This window comes from Lactuca sativa, chromosome 7 (genome assembly GCF_002870075.4).
Source record: "Lactuca sativa cultivar Salinas chromosome 7, Lsat_Salinas_v11, whole genome shotgun sequence".
NCBI classification, from domain to species: domain Eukaryota; kingdom Viridiplantae; phylum Streptophyta; class Magnoliopsida; order Asterales; family Asteraceae; genus Lactuca; species Lactuca sativa.
Window position 1 is genome coordinate 134,537,535 of NC_056629.2, and position 17,990 is coordinate 134,555,524.

Consider the following 17,990-nt stretch of genomic DNA (forward strand, 5'->3'; position numbering starts at 1 on the left):
AATATCATGACAAGGTTCAGAACGCCTAAGGTGCTCGTCAGTGACAATGGCCTACAATTTGCTGAAAATCCTTTCAGAGAATGGTGCGCCAGTAAAGGGATAAACCAACGGTTCACATCAGTGGCGCACCCACAGGCTAATGGGCAAACAAAAGTGTCTAATCGAACCATTGTGAATGGGATCAAGAAACGGTTGGGCAAAGCAAAGGGGAATTGGGCAGAGGAGATACCGACAATGTTGTAGTCATTCAGAACCACCCCGCAAACAAACACACGAGAAACCCCGTTTAGCCTAACATATGGGACGGAGGCTGTACTCCCCAAGGAAATAACGGTTGGCACGTTAAGAGCCATTAATGAGGATGAAGAAAGCAGTGCCCAAGACTTAAGGTTGAATGTGGATGTCCTCGAAGAGAGACGCGAGAAGTCGGAGATACGCCAAGCTGCGTGTAAGCGTCTAACAGAAAGATATTACAATAAGAGGGTAAAGGAGAAAGCGTTCAGAATAGGCGAGTACGTGCTAAGAAGGAACGAGGAAAGCTGAACCCAACCTCAAGGCAAGTTGGGCCTAGTATGGGAGGGCCCATATAAGGTCATAGAAGCAAATAGGAATGGCGCATATGTGTTGGAAACAGTGGAAGGGAGGCGGATACCAAAAACATGGAATGCCAAAAACTTGAAGAAGTTTTTCTTTTAAGTGCGAAGTGACAAACAGCCCCAGTTTCCCAGTGTCATGCTTAGTATACCACATTTTTAAGTACTTAGTGTACTCATGCTTAGTGACATGATTCTCATACTTAGTGTATTGGAACCCATGGTCAATGTAATCGAATGGTTGATATACCAAATTTTAATACTCAGTGTATTAAATCTTATTAAATGTTTAAAATACTTAACGCGTTAAATTTTATTGTTGAGTGCTTAGAGAAACCAGCCTTGACACTTAGCGTGTCGATGCTAATGTGGGCAAAACAAAATGCTTAGTTTATCAAAATATTGTTAAGAGAAAGCAATGCTTAGAGCATGTAGCTGGACACCCAGCACACAAAACGTTTTTACATACAACAAAAGATAAAGTTTTAGCAAAGCGCATACATCACATGCCCAAATCTAATCAAAAAAAAATAAGAAAGGGAAAAAAACAACGAAAGGAAACTAGAACAACCATAGAGAATATTTTCACGCCCCAGGAGGGGTAGCACACTATGTCGGAGCATCTTTGATTTCATCACCACTGCGTCCATCACCAACAACCATTCCCTCCACCACACTCTCATCACCCACTCCAATGTCGCGGTCACCATCATCCTCAACATCTTGTCCATCCTGACCAGCATCACCCTCGATCGCCTGTATAGTCTCATCCCCTTGAATCGCCATACCCTCTAGGGTACCTTCTGAGCCAGAGAAAGAACACAACTCCCGGAGGCCCCCAATATCCAAATCTCCCAAACCCAATAAAGATGCATGATCCATACTCACAAACGATAAAAGAGCATCATTCACACTAACCACGGACCAACGGAGGAAAGACAAGCACCAGCATCACCAGACCCAACTCCAACGGTCACTTTCTGAACAGATTCAATCCCAGCCACAAAGCCAGCATGCCGAATGAGACTTACAGCATTCGTGAAATCCAGATGCTCAATTAGCTTGTCCATAATATGAACGACACCCACACGTACCAACCAATCCAAATCCCGAAGAGATGCACCCACATCTGTTTGCAAAGAAGAGATTAACTTGTCACGATGAGCAGCATCACGTTTGAGACTCTCGACTTGATTCATCAAGCCTTCATTCACTTGAGTAAAGGTGTCAACCTTGGCCTCTAAAGTGGCTCTAGCATCGTCAAGGATATCCTTCTCAGACTCAAAGAGTTTACACTTTTGTTCAGAAAGTTGTAGGTCTTCTCTAAGCTCGTCAACGCGACGTTCCAGCCCTACCACACGCGACTCGCACATGGCATGAGTAGCCTCCATTTCGCTGAGGGAATGGATGCATCGGGAACCGGCAGCAAGGTAAAACATAGCTTGCACGGCAGTGTAAGCCATGTTGTGGGCAAGAGCAACGTTACCCATGGCCTCCATGTCATTAACTGCGGCAGGAGGAAAAGCATGGCGAAAGAACTCCAGAGCATTGGCACGAACGGATAACCGAGAACCATTGTGAAGATTCCAAAATGGGGCAAAGATAGGGGACATGGCCGAACTCTCCCCAATAACACCGCCCAGAGGAAGTGACGCCTGGTCGGGATCGCTAGAATCCTTAACAGGGGAAAGCTTCGAAGAAAGAAACGGAACACTTGGAATAGGTACAAGTGAGATAGATGGAACAACGGGCTGATCACGCGCCCCAGGGATCCCTTCAGACTGTTGTGTGTCATCATCATGGATCACAACCACGCCGGTTGGCATGGAAGCCATAGAATTCAAAAGGCAGGAAAAGTTGCGCCTGGTCTGAATTCTTTTGGCAACGTTAGGTACACCGGTAACTGGTTTACCCATGGTTTCCTCTTCGCTTGCATACACCGAACATCAAAAATGACACCCTCTTTTCTATCCTCGTCATTCTCCATGGAAGAAGAGAAGGTACTACCCAGGGGCATGACAGCAGAAATAGTGCGAGCATGGAAGGGATTTGTCTCCGGTGCTGACTCACCTGTAGGAGAAGTAGAAGGGGCAGTAGTCAAAGCAAGCTGGACCACCCGGCGAGGCGGGGGGGAGCCGGTAAACTAGATCCACCTCACGGCACTCCAACTTACCCTAGTAGCGTTTCCGCATAACTTTATCCATAGACAGAGAGGATTCAACACCAGGGAAAGCCAGAACGTGAAGTATCATTCACCAATAATATAAGAAAAAAAGAAGGAAGGAAAAGAGGGAAAGAGAAAGTTATTGGATAAGGTGTCTAAGTCCATAACTATTTCTGGTATGTACTCGACCCGACCCGGCATGGTCCATTTGGGTTGCATGACATCATGCATTTGGATAGACTAAATGAGAGAAATAACACTTGTGGTTTATTAATATATTATAAGTTCTAATCTATTAATAGTATTATTTAATTAGTATTGATCAAGAATTAATTTGGAATTAATTAAGTGATCAAAAGATAACTAATTAAATATATGGGTTGATTATGTAAATCATTCATAACTTGTATAGTGGGCTAAGAGGCTCCATGGATTATCAAGTTGGGTTAAACCCATAGGATGCTCCATGGATGCTCCATGGGAGTTACAAACCCATGGGTCATGGAAATGAAGAGTCATGACACATTAGGTTTTACATGGTGTAACCCTAGATGTGTCACGCTATATAAGGATCATCTCCTCCACCAAAATCGGCAACACAAAGAGATAAGAGGGCTAGGGCTGGTTTTTTAAGTGTGTGTATTCTCTCAAAAGTCATTCCAAAGGCATTTGGTGTTGTGTGAAACATTTGAGGCATTACACTTGGGGTGCTAGGCTCTCAAGGTTCAAGGAATCAAAATCAACTACAAGGTATGTAATTCTAGCCATCCTTCTAGGATAAAAGTTCCCCATGTATGCTAGATAGGATTATGAGCCTTGGAAACCAAATTTTACATGTATTTAGACAAACGTAGATCCAAGGTTTATTAGGGTTGCATGTACACTTAGGAAGTGTTAGAATGCTCTAAGCCCATCAAAAGCCAGGCAGGGCACTTACCATCGACGTTGCAAAAGACCACCGCCATTTTGCCATGGCGCCTCCAGGAGGGACTCATCCCTACACCGGATAGGAGGGCCTCAGAGTAGTCCTCAGGAGTTACTTGGATACTCTTTAAGTAATCAGCAACGCCCTGATGGTGGGGGAAATGCTTAAGGATAGTATCAGCAAAGGTATTTGCAAGATACCGACCACGCCCAACCAGTTCTTGGTTCACCCATAGCCACTTATCCTGCCAGTTCTTGGGTGTTTGTCCGTCGGGAACTAGAGCATGTCCTCCTCGCCGGACTGAAAAGGTGCACTTATCTCCGGTGACGCAAAACCTGAAGAAGTACTTAAACACAAAATAGTTGGGAAGATAGCCATTGGCTCTGCAAATCATCTCGAATGCTACCTCTTTGTTAACAACATTCGGGGTCAGCATTTGCAAACTGCAACCATCCTTCTGCAGAACTTCTTCCTGAAAGTCCGTTAACGGGAAATGGATGCCAGCGTCTAGGGTTTTCAAGTAAACCCCGATTTTGCCAAAAGGGGGGGGGGGGCAAGAGATGCTAGAACCCGAAGAAGGAAACTCCACACCCTCCACAGAAGATAAACCATATGATTTTTCAAGTTGGCGGTATTCAGCGGCGGAGGGAAGGATACCAGGAAGATTTGCCATAGAGGAGGAGAAAGGAGAATAACACAGAGAAAGGAAGACGAAGAGGGATGAAGAAAGAGTGAAGGCAAAAAGAAGCCCTATAAGTGTCTTTATAAAGGAACGGAAAGGGCAGGGCATTTAAAATGTATGACACGATGACTTAACTGCCGGCCATCATGCGTAGTCACGTCGCCATTAAGGGCGGAACGATGGGCAAAGAAAAACTAACACGAGTAAACTAGTTAAGCCCGGAACGCTGTAACTTGCGCTGCAAGGCTACCGCTACCGAACTGGGGGACTTGATGACGTGCCTAAGGTAGCACGATAGAATCGCACCTTGTCAAAGCGCCAAGCGTTCGAGTTGGGCTAAGCCCAGCAGGCTCAGCGCCAGCTAGTGCCCCTGGGACAGAATGCCCAGGCGAGGAGCTCGTGCCCACCAAAGAACGCTCCCAGCTCCAAGACAAAAGAGACAATCAGGGGACAAGCAATGGGTTCAGGCCATTACCGCCAGAGCCAATGAGAGCACCCTGACGGTTAAGGACGCACGACCTTCCAATCAGCGCCTCTGATCTTGTCTCCCCAAAAAGCGATCTTGTCTAGTACGGACTGGGCAAGAGCACTAGTTATAAAAGGATGCACCCTCAGAGTCACAAGGTAAGCTCTTCTCTCTAAAAATAAGATACCCAAAAAACCCTATATACCCTCTAACTTGACCGTCGGAGCGTTCTTCCAGGAGCACCCTCCCTGAAAACGGCTGACAACCTATATTTCTTGTGATCTTGCAGAGAAGACGAGGAACCTGATTCAATAGTGCTAATCCGGTTGAAGCTAGGTCACATCAACGGTAGCACTCAGATCTGACACTTTACTTTTCAAATCAACCTCACTCTCAATAAGGAATGAATGAAGGTGCTCTAATTCATCAAACCACTGCACGCGACGAGATCCAGCGGCCAGATACGCAATGGCCTATTCAGCGACATATGCAAGATTATGAGCCAGAACGCATTGCTCGTGGCATCCATGTCATTCACGGTGGTCGGAGGAAGAGCATGGCGCATGAAATCCAATGCCACAGACCGCACAGATAGGCGAAAGTCTGGCCCCAAACTCCATCCCGGCGTAAACATAGGCACCACAGCAGTAGGACTGCCCCCGAAGTCAGGGAACTAGCATTAACATCTGAAGAAACAGGAACAATGGGTTGATGAAACTCCCCTTAACACCCTCCGACTGTTGCGTGTCATCAACGGGTATCACCAACACACCCCCCGGACCGGATGGAGTAGTCAATAACAAGCGCATGAGGCCATGACGCTGCATCACACGCCGCCCAATGTGTCCTGAGCAACTCTCAGGCGTCGGACTACTCATTACTTGCACAACTTTCCTCTTCTCAGCAACCCGACAAGCATCAGCCAAATCCCCAACCTTGCTATCCATAGGACTATCGACATTCGATCCAGCAAAAGCAGCAGATGCGGCCGCAGGAGTCACGATAGTATGGGAGCTCGGATGACTCCCCGATGCGGTGGAACTCCCTGTGGGTTGTGAAGGTACCGAAACAGCAGCAACCTAGCGATGGGGGGGGGGGGGGGGAAGAGTTTTGTACAATGGCACCACACGGTGCTCCAGCTTACCTTGATAATGACCTCGAAGTACAGAATCCATGGAGATGGAATACTCGACACCTACCAGGCAAAAGGAAAAGGCAAAACACATAAAAAAGCAGCAATAAATGAGTAACCTCCGCCCTCCTTCCCCTTTTAAAGAGAGAAAAAAAAAGGGGAAGAGGAAGGAAAAGAAGAAAGCAGAGGAAAAATAGATAGGAAGATAATAACAACTTACCATCGGAAACAGAGTAGAATGCCAGCTAGGGCTCATACCGACTCCGGCGAGGATAACCTCCGACATAACGTCAACACCCACTTGAAGAGAACACAGGAGATCTGCAGTTGCTTGGTTATGAGGAAACAACTTAGGGATGATATCAGAGGGCATGACCGCTCGAGGATGGTAACGACCGAGCAGTTCTTGGTTGACCCACAACCACTTTTCCTACTAGTTTTTTGGAGGCTTGTTATCGAGAACAAGGTTATGCCCACCACAGCGAGCAGAGAAGGTATACTTGTCATTAGTGCCGGAAAATTGGAAAAAAATACTTAAAAACAAAGTAATCGGGGATGATGTTGTTAGCACGACATATCATCTCAAAAGTGACCACTTTGTGAACAGCACCGGGAGTTAACATCTGCACGCTACACCCACAGCGCCGGAGTATTTCTTCCTGAAAGTCGGGCAATGGAAGACGGAGACCAGCGTCTAAGGTTTTCAGATAAACACCCACCTTCCCGGCAGGAGGACGGGTGATCAACGAACCTAGAACAGGAAATTCCACTCCATCAGCAGGGGTGAGGCCATAAGCTTCCAGAAGAGTGTCGAATTCGGCAGCACTAGGGATCAAGCTTGGAGTAGAAGCCATAGCAAAAAAGAAAGAGAGAAGAAAAAGGAGAAAGAAAAGGCAAGATAGAAACTAAAAGGAGAAACCGTTCAAAGTAATAAAAAGGGAAAAAAGGCGGGGTCTGCGAAAATCCCTGACACCGCTGACATAATCGCCGCACACACGTCGAAACGTCGCGTCCCCGAAAATGAAGCGTCAACCAAATAAGAGCACGACACGTGTCAGTAGCTAAGTCCATAACATCATAGCTAGCCAGCATACGCTATGACTACCGGACTGGGGGACTTAATGACACACCCCTTAGAGCGGGCCAGAAACAAGCGAGTCACAGCAGAGCGCCTCTAGCGAAGGAGTCGACCCAACGACCTGGGTAGCTCCAAGCCCCCACGCAAAGATCGCATAGAAAGCTCACCCTCGCCAAGAATTGTCTTTTAGCTACAGACCAAAGACAACGACTTCATGTGAAAAAGCGTCCAGACAGAGCACAATCGCCTAAACCAATTGGAGGCCGGGACACGAATGTGGAGCAGAGCCTCCAATGAGGACGACGGATCCTGTCGGGACCACAATCCTTGTCCCCGTACGGACCGAGGAGGATTCTCGCTATAAAAGGACTAACACTCGGTTCAACCAAAGTAAGTGAACACAACTCCAGTCACATATTACCATATTCTCTCATACCCTCTAGACTAACTTGACCGTCGGAGCGTCTTTCGAGGATCTCCTCTCGGACGACGGATGACATCCTTTTCTCTTGTGTGACCTCTTAGGTTCGACCGTGAAGGATCTCTTCCTCATAGCTGGTGGTTCGGGACCTAGTCACATCAATAATCATATTTCGGAAATTTGTGGCCTACTTGTGATTGAGTTATATGCCATCTGCATACCTTGGATTTTCGAATGAAATAGGAGGTCGTCTCCTTTAGAGCAGGTTACTTCGGATGCAGTAACTATAGCATGCATGAGCGGGGCTCGGTAGTGTCTTGCTAGTTTCGGGAAGGTGTCGTTTGGGGATGGATTGGTTATATCCCCAGCCATGGTAAGCTTGTGTTTTCAACAGAGTGTCCAGAGGATGATAGGGAGAATTGGTAATTCTCCCAAGTGTGAGTTGTGAGGAGCTAGATGAATTGAAGTGGGGGAGAACCACCCGTGTGGCCTTGGACAGAAGTAAGTGCAAGACTGGGGTGGTTCCGCAATTTTGGTAAGGAAGGAAGTAGCTCAAGTGGCTGTTTGGATTAACGAGCAGTTAGGTTGGAAGTTGGGGAAACTTTTGAACCTTGAGTTCGCGTCTTCGCGAATAGTTGATGGCTAGTTCGGGGAAACCAGGTCGGAGAGCCTTCAGCAGGCGCGAGTTTAGTCGGGATATAAGGTTGCGGGGTAGCCGCAGCATTCCCCAGCAGCGAGTCAGGGAAGTGATGTAAGATTGCGGGTAAGCCGTAACATTCATTAGTAGCTTAGTTAACAGAGTGTGGGCGGGGGCCCGTATCTCCTACTTCGTGGAGTGTGGGTGGGGGCTCGTATCTCCGAGTTAGCATGATAAGAATCAGGAAAGTTTAGCTAGTTGAGATTAGATGAGGTTGGGTCTGCATAGCCCTAGATAGGTGAGACCTGTGGGAGAGGCCGCTCTGAAGTATAGATGGGTGGGACCCGTGGGCGAGGCCCGTGTTCTTTTAGCAACAGGTGGGACCTGGTAGAGACCTTAGGGTAAGGTAGGGGATCGGAGATCCTAGATCTTCTAGAGCTAGAGTGGTTAGGTTGGTAGAGCAGTTCATGTAGTCGTTGTATCTTCATAAGTCGCTGGGAGCGACTGAGGGAATGTTCTTGCGTACGGTAACCGGTGGGGGGGGGCGGTATTTCGGGTAATGGTAGATCAGTCGGGACCAGGGTGGTCTCGGTTCATCCGATAGGCGGATGGGAGTCAGAAGGACTTCAGGCAGGAATGATGGTAAGGGATTGGGTGTAAGAAGTCGTGAGCTGATTGGGTGGTGCTAAGTTGCTCACCGCGGAATCAAATGATCTTAGAGTAATGATTTGGCTCGGTGATGTTGTTCTCGTCTGAGCCTTAAACGTAGCAGAGAGGGATCTGCTTCTCAAAGGATTGTCTGAATTCTCATGTTGGGTGGAGTTTTCAGTATTGGAGCATCGTTGTGGGACTATTTTGTGAGTATTACTAGGATGGTCGGCACTGGTAGTGGCCGGGATTGCGGTTTCAGTAGAGGATTGGTCCTCAAAGGAGATTGGTAAGGTTTGTTGCTTATAGTAAGATGCCTTGGAAGTACCGGTGACAGTACAAGGAAAAGGGATGGACCTAATGGGTGAAGTGCATAAAGCTGTAAGCGGATTGTAAGGTAGTTGACGATGGCGGACTTCGAGGACGAAGTCTAGTTTAAGTGGGGGAGAGTTGTAACACCCTGAATTCAGGAGTCCTAGAAAGGAATGGAAACCTCAAAAGAGGAAGGGACTGGTCGAGTAGATGGGGTGACTCGACGAGTAGGAGTGCGGATAGGGTCGCGAGTTAAGTGGCCAACTCGACGAGTCAAAGGACAGACTCGGCGCGTTGGCCAGGTTATGGGAAAAACCCTAAATTGGGAGTTGGTGCCCTATTTAAGCATCTAATTCTCATTCTAACAGCCTCATTTGTAGCCTCCATTGTCCAGAACCTGTCCCACGAAACCCTAGTGTTCTCTTTGAGTTGTGAGCCTTTATTGAAGGATTTAGAGTGTGCTTGAAGTCTAGAAGAAGAAGGAGGAGGTTGGAGGTCCAAGGAGAAGGTTGTAGATCCAGGAAATTTGCTTCATCTTCTTCGTTTTCTGGTAATCAAGTTCTCACCTTGACTCTAGTTTGTTTGATCTCCTTTTGACCCTTTTTATGAAGTTTATGGTCCATCAAGGATGTCTTGTGGGATTTGGACGTCCCCAAGCTAGATCCTTCCAGATTTAGAGGTGTTCAGAGTAGTAAAGACATAAAGTTGGGAGCTTTATGCCATTATACCTCTCCATGCATTGATAAAGTGGCTATTATGGCCTTTTGAGCAAAAAGGGCCATGCATGGGTGCAATGGTAGCAACTTTGTGTGATATCCCGACCCTAGGAGGCCAGATTTGGGTCTTGGATGCCTTGATCTTGTCTGAAATCATCTGAATAGTGTTGGACATAGAGAGACTCAGTGAGTCAGTTGTGGGACTCAGCGAGTCAGGCCAGTTTTTGCCCCAAAACCCTTCTGTTAAGGGTATGAGTTAAGATTCGAAAATGACTCAACCAGTCTGAGTCCATTATGGTCATGAAGTTCATCGTACTCGACGAGTTTAAGGAAGAACTTGGCGAGTCTAAGGAAATCTCCTTAGTTTATGAAGATGGACTCAACGAGTTGTTCATACAACTCGGCGAGTCACAGACTAGACACATTCATATGTAGATGATGAACTCGACGAGTTCAAGGATATACTCGGCGAGTCATTTGAAATGGTCCCGATTGTATGGTTGAAGGAGGACCCGTCGAGTTCTTGCTAGAATCGACGAGTTAAGTCAAGGTATGTATTGGATTGTAAGGGTATAGACTCGCCGAGTTGGTAGAACAACTCGGCGAGTCATGTCAACTGGAGGATGACTTTAACCGTTGACTTACCAGGGTTGACTTTTGGAATATTATGGACTAAATGTTGTTTGGGTATTGATAGTTCGGGAAGCCGAAGGGTCGGCAGTTCAGAAGTACCGGTTAGCAGTCAGAAGTGTTCAGCAAATCTTCAAAAGTGCGAGGTGAGTCTCCTCACTATGTGCATGGGTCTACGGCCATAATGTCGACCCATTATGTTCATGTTTATGCTTATATAAAAGGAAGACCCAAGGGTTAGCCCTAGGCACTTATTGATATATGTTCCGAGTTACGACCTGATGTCGAGCGAGGCCCGAGGAATGTTAGGATGCTAGAGGTCTTTGTGATTCTTGCATGTGTCGGTATGATAGGATCCGGACCGAGGGTTCGATGATGTGGTAGTAGATATAGGTGTTGATGATGTGGTAGTGGGTGTCGGTGTTGAGGATGTTTAGATGATGTTGGTGATGAAGTTTTGGTTATAGATGTAAGTGTTGAGGATTGTATTGTTCCAGTTTATGAAGTTTTAGATGTATTTTCTAAAAACGATGTGGATGTTGTAAGTGATGCCGAGGAAGTGGTAGTCATGGTTGACGTTAATGATTTAGGTACTGGGGTTTTATTCGTAGATGTTATAGGTGCTTTGGATGTGGTTGTTGGTATTGGGAAGCGATTTCTTCATCTTGTAATTGTCTGTTTATGAATTTTGCAATTGAAATCTTGTTGCGTTTCATAACCTGTGGTGAAATGAATTTAGTTGGCTTCACACCGGATGCTCCTTAACCTTTCGAGTTCGACATCTTTCTTGCTTAAAAATTAACAAAAAAATTGTAGTCAATACCAACGTACTAAAGATGATAAACTACTGATGCGAAGAGAGAAACAAATAATAAAAATAAATTATATATGAAGGCATTACTACGCATGCAAACTGTTGAATACAATTAAAACCAATTTACATGTAATTTAAGATGATAATATACATGAAGATGATCAGAGAACAAGAAATGATCATCACGATAACAGTAAATTAAAGAAAAATAAATTTTAGATGAGTGACAAACTATATCACCAAAGTCAGTGCACAAACATATAATGAACAAAGATTTAGATCAACTAACCACCGAAGATGATGATTACAGAAAATGTATACCCTATTTATAATCAGTAAACTTACCCTAATATGCAGCGTAATCGTGTGTAGGTTGGAGGGAAAGGAATTGCGAAATATTTTGAAGCTCCGTTAATGAAAAATTCGAACTATGTTAACTACCGCTAAATATTTAGTAATTCAAATTTATTAAAGTAGTTCCAGATTTATAGATAGGGTATATACATCTAGCTAATGTCAAGAAAGAACATAGACTTACGAGGTGTTCAAAGTATAATTTTAATTTAAAATTATAAACGAGGATTAAACATTAATAAACTATACATGTTTATGCTTTTATGTTTAAACCAAAATTTATATATATAAAAGACGTACGGATCATGTCAATATATTGTAGTTGCTTATGGTGTGATGGTATCACCCATGGATGACATATGGGTCATTGGTCAACATGGTAGTTGCTTATAGTGTCCATGGTATCACCCATGGATGACATATGGGTCATTGGTCAACATGGTAGTTGCTTATGGTGTCCATGGATGACATACGGGTCATTGGTCAACATGGTAGTTGCTTATGGTGTCCATGGATGACATACGGGTCGGTGGTCAACATGGTAGATGCTTATGGTGTGATGGTATCACCCATGGATGACATATGGGTCATTGGTCAACATGGTATTTGCTTATGCTTTTCATAGATGACATACGGGTCATTGGTCAACATGGTAGTTGCTTGTGGTGTGATGGTATCACCCATGGATGACATACGGGTCATTGGTCAACCTGATAGTTGCTTATGGTGTCCATCGTATCACCCATGGATGACATATGGGTCATTGGTCAACATGGTAGTTGCTTATGGTGTCCATGGATCACATACGGGTCATTGGTCAACATGGTAGTTGCTTATGGTGTCCATGGATGACATACAGGTCAATGGTCAACATGGTAGATGCTTATGGTGTGATGGTATCACCCATGGATTACATATAGGTCATTGGTCAACATGGTATTTTTCTTATGGTGTTCATGGATGACATACGGGTCATTGGTCAACATGGTAGTTGCTTGTGGTGTGATGGTATCACCCATGGATGACAAACGGGTCATTGGTCAACCTGATAGTTGCTTATGGTGTCCATCGTATCACCCATGGATGACATACGGGTCATTGGTCAACACGGTAGTTGCTTATGGTGTCCATGGATGACATACGGGTCATTGGTCAACATGGTAGTTTCTTGTGGTGTTATGGTATCACACATGGATGACATATGGGTCATTGGTCAACATGGTATTTGCTTATGGTGTCCATGGATGACATACCGGTCATTGGTCAACATGGTAGTTGCTTATGGTGTGATGGTATCACCCATGGATGACATACGGGTCATTGGTCAACATGGTAGTTGCTTATAGTGTCCATGGTATCACCCATGGATGATATATGTGTCATTGATCAACATGGTAGTTTCTTATGGTGTCCATGGATGACATACGGGTCATTAGTCAACATGGTAGTTGCTTATGGTGTCCATGGATAACATACGGGTCATTGGTCAATATGGTAGTTGCTTATGGTGTGATGGTATACCTATGCATGACATATGGGTCATTGGTCAGCATGGTATTTGCTTACGGTGTCCATGGATGACATACGGGTCATTGGTCAACATGGTAGTTGCTTATGGTGTGATGGTATCACCTATGGATGACATAAGGGTCATTGGTCAACATGGTAGTTGCTTATGGTGTCCATGGTATCACCCATGGATGACATATGGGTCATTGGTCAACATGGTAGCTGCTTATGGTGTCCATGGATGACATACGGGTCATTGGTCAACATGGTAGTTGCTTACGGTATCCATGGGTGACATATGGGTCATTGGTCAACATGGTAGTTGCTTATGGTGTGATGGTATCACCCATGGATGACATATGGGTCATTGGTCAACATGGTATTTGCTTATGGTGTCCATGGATTACATACGAGTTATTAGTCAACATGGTAGTTGCTTATGGTGTGGTGGTATCACCCATGGATGACATACGAGTCATTGGTCAACATGGTAGTTGCTTATGGTGTCAATGGCACCCATGGATGAAATATGGGTCATTGGTCAACATGGTAGTTGCTTATGGTGTCCATGGATGACATATGGGTCATTGGTCAACACGGTAGCTGCTTATGGTGTCCATAGTATCACCCATGTATGACATACGGGTCATTGGTCAACATGGTAGCTGCTTATTGTGTCAATGGATGACATATGGGTCATTGGTCAACATATATCATTTGTGTCGGTTGGGTATTAAAATAGAAATTGATTTTTCTTTTAATTATGACTTTTGAAAAAAATACCCTTACTAATTAAATATGATTCATTGTATGTATTAGGACAATTTGGTAATTTTATAATGGAACATCTTCTGGGAGCCATAACGTTTGTTCAAATCAAATCAATTAATACGGGAAGCAAAAAAACGAGAAAAGGAGAAATATAGATAGCATTTTCCGAGCAAGATCCTTTTTTTTTTTTTTTTTTTTCATGCATGTTTCTTTCCGTTTAAACCGAAGAAGAGTTGTAGAACTTTCTTCTAGAACTTCTTGCATAATGTGCTTGTCTTTTACTTCCAAGTGCATCCAATGCATCATTATAATCTGTTTGTACTAATATCTCCTTAACAAGTTAAACTGAAAAGTAACCTTGTAAGCTTAGAGGAAATTCTAGGTGTAGAAGAAATTGATTTTAAACCATTGTAGATCCAAGTGAAAAATCGATTGATGTAAACCTTGCACGTTCAAAACAATCGAAAGGAACTTCAGCTTGTTCCACTTAAACAACATTTAAAACAACAATAAAGAAAAGTCAGCAACAATGGAATGAATAATCCATTAAAAACAACAAATAGCTTAGTAGAAAAACAACAATGACTACAACATGATCATATAAAATTATAAACCCATTACAACAACTATTTAGCACGTTTACCATAAATGTTAGATTCAAAACAATACCCCAAAAATTTTCTACATTTTAACTAAACCAATCACTACCCAATAACACACTAAAAACCCACAACAATCTTTTCTCAAAAAAAAAAAAAAAAAAAAATCTCCCCAACCATATCTTCTTCAATATTCAAGAACTTCTGATGAGATCTCAAGCAACGGCTCTAAAGCACTTGGATCAAACTTCCTAGCAAATAAATAACAAACATCCGTTGTCCCTTTATTATACACACAATTCTTCCCACTCTTCCTCAAACTTTCCAAAACACCCTTGGTAATATCTCCGCCCTCAAAGATCACGGGATGCGGGCCCCCCACCGACCAATCAACATACGTCACCGTTCTATCCGAATTAAGCTCCCCATAAAGCATATGCACAAAAGTCGGCATATAATGTTCATCGGGGTAACAATCATCCGTACAATACTTTTTAAATAAATCATAATATTTTGTATCCGATATTATTTTAATCGCGAGTGCCCGATGCATTTCAAACCATTGTGACCCTTTTCGCCAGTCGCGGATCCGGATCTCGGGTTTCATATAGGTGTTGTAACGGCCCCGCCCGTATCGTGACGGGTCATCGTAGGAATCGAGGTAGCTATAGATGGATTTTGTTAGGTATTTGTAGATTTTTTGGAAGTTGTAAATTGGAATGCAACTTTCGGATAGGAGAATGAATCGTTCGTTTGAGAAGTCGAGCAGTGCGTTGGATAAAAGTCGGCGTTCCGCGTCGACTAAAGATACGGTTCCCCATTCGACCGCCTGGAAATGGAAAAAAGAATAAACGGTTAGATGTCTGTTATTGTCGTGTCGGTATCAATGTCACGTCAGCTTTTGCAATTATCCTGGACTGATAGAACAATGCAGAGAATCTTTCGAAAGTGGTCCCCGTTGACACATTAACATATATGTTAGTTAAATATTCAATAAAATATTAACATGAATATGATGATTAGTATATTAATTAATAGGTAATTAATAAATTATAAAATAAATTAATAATAATAAATGTTTACGAATTTCTATTCTTTATCGATTTTGAGAAGCAAATCAAAAGTGGCTAAATGCAAAAGATAACAATGTACTTTCATCTATTTGTTGATTATAATAGCATCATACTTTCATTTCTTTCTATAACATCAATGTACTTCCGATTTTTTTGTTATGAAGGCATTGTCCTTTGAAAATTCTATCCGATTTTTTTTTCATATCCCAACATTATGACAATATAACTGATTTCTTATCACTACACATCATAACAAGATTGAAGCAAGAAAATTATACCTGACTAGGAATCTGCCGATTGTAGAACACGGAAGAATTTGAAACACCAAGATCAAACTCAGGACTTGTATGAACATAAATCGAATACTTTCTCACATCTTGACCCTTAAAAAACCTCTCCCACAATGGAATAAATGGAAGAGGTCCTCTTGTCAAGAACATAAAAGCTAGCTTAGGCATTCTATCGAACGGATAATGTGCTTTCTCAGGCACCAATGAAGCTCTCCAAAAAAGCTCCTCATCTGTCATACTATGGCTCAGATTCTTTTGCGATAGAAAGCTTTTCATACTCAAACACTCGTCATTTACACAATTACTCACAATATCAGTAAAAGTTGTACACTTCTGATCATAAGTAGTTTGTGTGATGCTAGAAGTAGAAGGAGAATTAGGGGGTATAGATTCACGACCCCGATTAAGATTATAGGGCTGTGAAGTGAAATATCTATCGACATGTGAACTTGAAGCTAAACCAATCACTATCCCAATCACAAAAACTATAAGAAAGCATAAAGGTTTCGTTACCCCCGCTGATAAATCTTTAGATAGTTCATCTCTTTCGGTTCTTGCCCTCATCTTATTCTTCAATTCTCCAATAAATCAAATACCTTGTTGTTCATTCAAGAACTATGGAAACAAATCGAATGTACTAAAAGGAAGTTAATTGAGTAGAAGCTCACAAGGTTCGCAAATCGCACTTGAATTTCCATTTTTGCTCATCCAATCTGTATCTATCTGAAGGAACCCAACATCGAATCATAACTCAGTAGCAGATCAGCAATGAAAACCTCTCACTGTTGATTTTGAGGGACTGAAAAAACTAGGGTTTCAGGGTGACAAGGATAACATAATGAAAATCAAACGAAAGGGATGAGTTGTTGTGACTGAAGAAGAAAGAAGAAAGAACTAAATGAATCTAATGATATGTTGATGTGGATTTTGTTGATGGCGTCGGACTAAACTAAGATGATGGTGAAAGGGAGGAGTTGAGTTGTGTGTGTCTTGGAGCGATGGTTGAGGCGGCAATGTGTTGGAGACAAAGTGCAATAAGAAACGGCATTTTTGAGGTTACATGTCCACTGTCACAACAATTCTAATTTTCAAATATTTTTTTAATTTTATTAAAAAAAAATTATATTTTTTAACATATCGGCATACCATTAAGCCAAAAACTTTTAATTAGATTATAGTATTATTTAGATCATCTTATTAAAAATTAGAAAAGACTACTTGATCGGTCGGAACATAACTTTTTAGGTGAAAAGGTATTTTGAAATTCATATAAATTGTTTTTGAAAAAGATACTATGAAATATTGAAATTATTTTCGATTGCTAACAACTAAAATAATATTATAAAAGACACGTAATATGACACCTGTTATACATGTTATATCAGAAATAACATATCAGATTTCAATTTTACATTTTTTATTCAAGTTTTAAATTTTATTATAATTTGATTTTAATTTTAAATTTTGTTAAGCTCCAAACCTTTTTAGTTTAATATTTTACATTAAATTTTGTTTTTTTTATAAATCTATTTTTACAGTGTTTTTACGGCTTTTTAAAAATCTTTTTAAGACTTTTTATAAATACTTTTGACAATTTTTTAATTACAAAGTTTTAAACTTGTTTACAATATTTTTTTTTTTATATTTCGTACAAATATTTTTCATACGAGTGTATTTATAATGTTTTACACTTGTTTTATATTTTATTAAAAAATTACATTTTTATTTTTATCTTATTTATAATTTTTATACAAGTATTTTAATTTTTTTTTATTTTATAACACTTAGAAATACTTTTATGCAAAAAAAATTTAAAAACATATAATATTTAATAAGTTGTATTAAAAAAAGGCTATAAAACATGTTGAGGTATTATACCTTACAGTTGCAATCTCAAAGTGTTCGGATTTAAAATGTAAAATTAAAATGTGACGTGTTATACCTTATGTATTAGATGCGACCTTAAAGATACGTAGTATTAAACTTGAGGTGAAACGCCTTTGTGAATTCTTTATAAAGGGCGATTTTTTTAAAAGATTTTATATTTTGATTTTTTAAAAATTTTAAACTTTTTTCTTTTTCAAAAAAGGCCTAATTTTTATATTTCACTTGTTATTTGATACCCAACAGCTCACCAATAGGTAAATTAATTTTTTTTTTTCATAAAAGACAATAT

The 17,990-nt window shown here is 41.9% G+C and overlaps 1 protein-coding gene across 1 annotated transcript; it reads right to left on the bottom strand.

The window, feature by feature from the left end:
- Nucleotides 1-14,416: 14,416 nt before the first annotated feature.
- Nucleotides 14,417-16,852, bottom strand: LOC111878381 (glycosyltransferase BC10). Its single transcript, XM_023874880.3, has 2 exons — nucleotides 15,803-16,852; nucleotides 14,417-15,280 (listed from the first exon to the last, which is right to left on the bottom strand). Exons 1-2 carry the CDS (start codon nucleotides 16,376-16,378, stop codon nucleotides 14,639-14,641), a joined length of 1,218 nt encoding a protein of 405 aa, XP_023730648.1. The 5' UTR covers nucleotides 16,379-16,852; the 3' UTR covers nucleotides 14,417-14,638.
- Nucleotides 16,853-17,990: the final 1,138 nt, after the last annotated feature.

Coding starts and splice junctions, on each gene's coding strand:
- LOC111878381 (XM_023874880.3), bottom strand. CDS start 16,378: ATGAGGGCAAGAACCGAAAGAGATGAACTATCTAAAGATTTATCAGCG. Junction 15,281..15,802: donor ATCGGCAGATTCCTAGTCAG/GTATAATTTTCT, acceptor TTCCATTTCCAG/GCGGTCGAATGGGGAACCGT.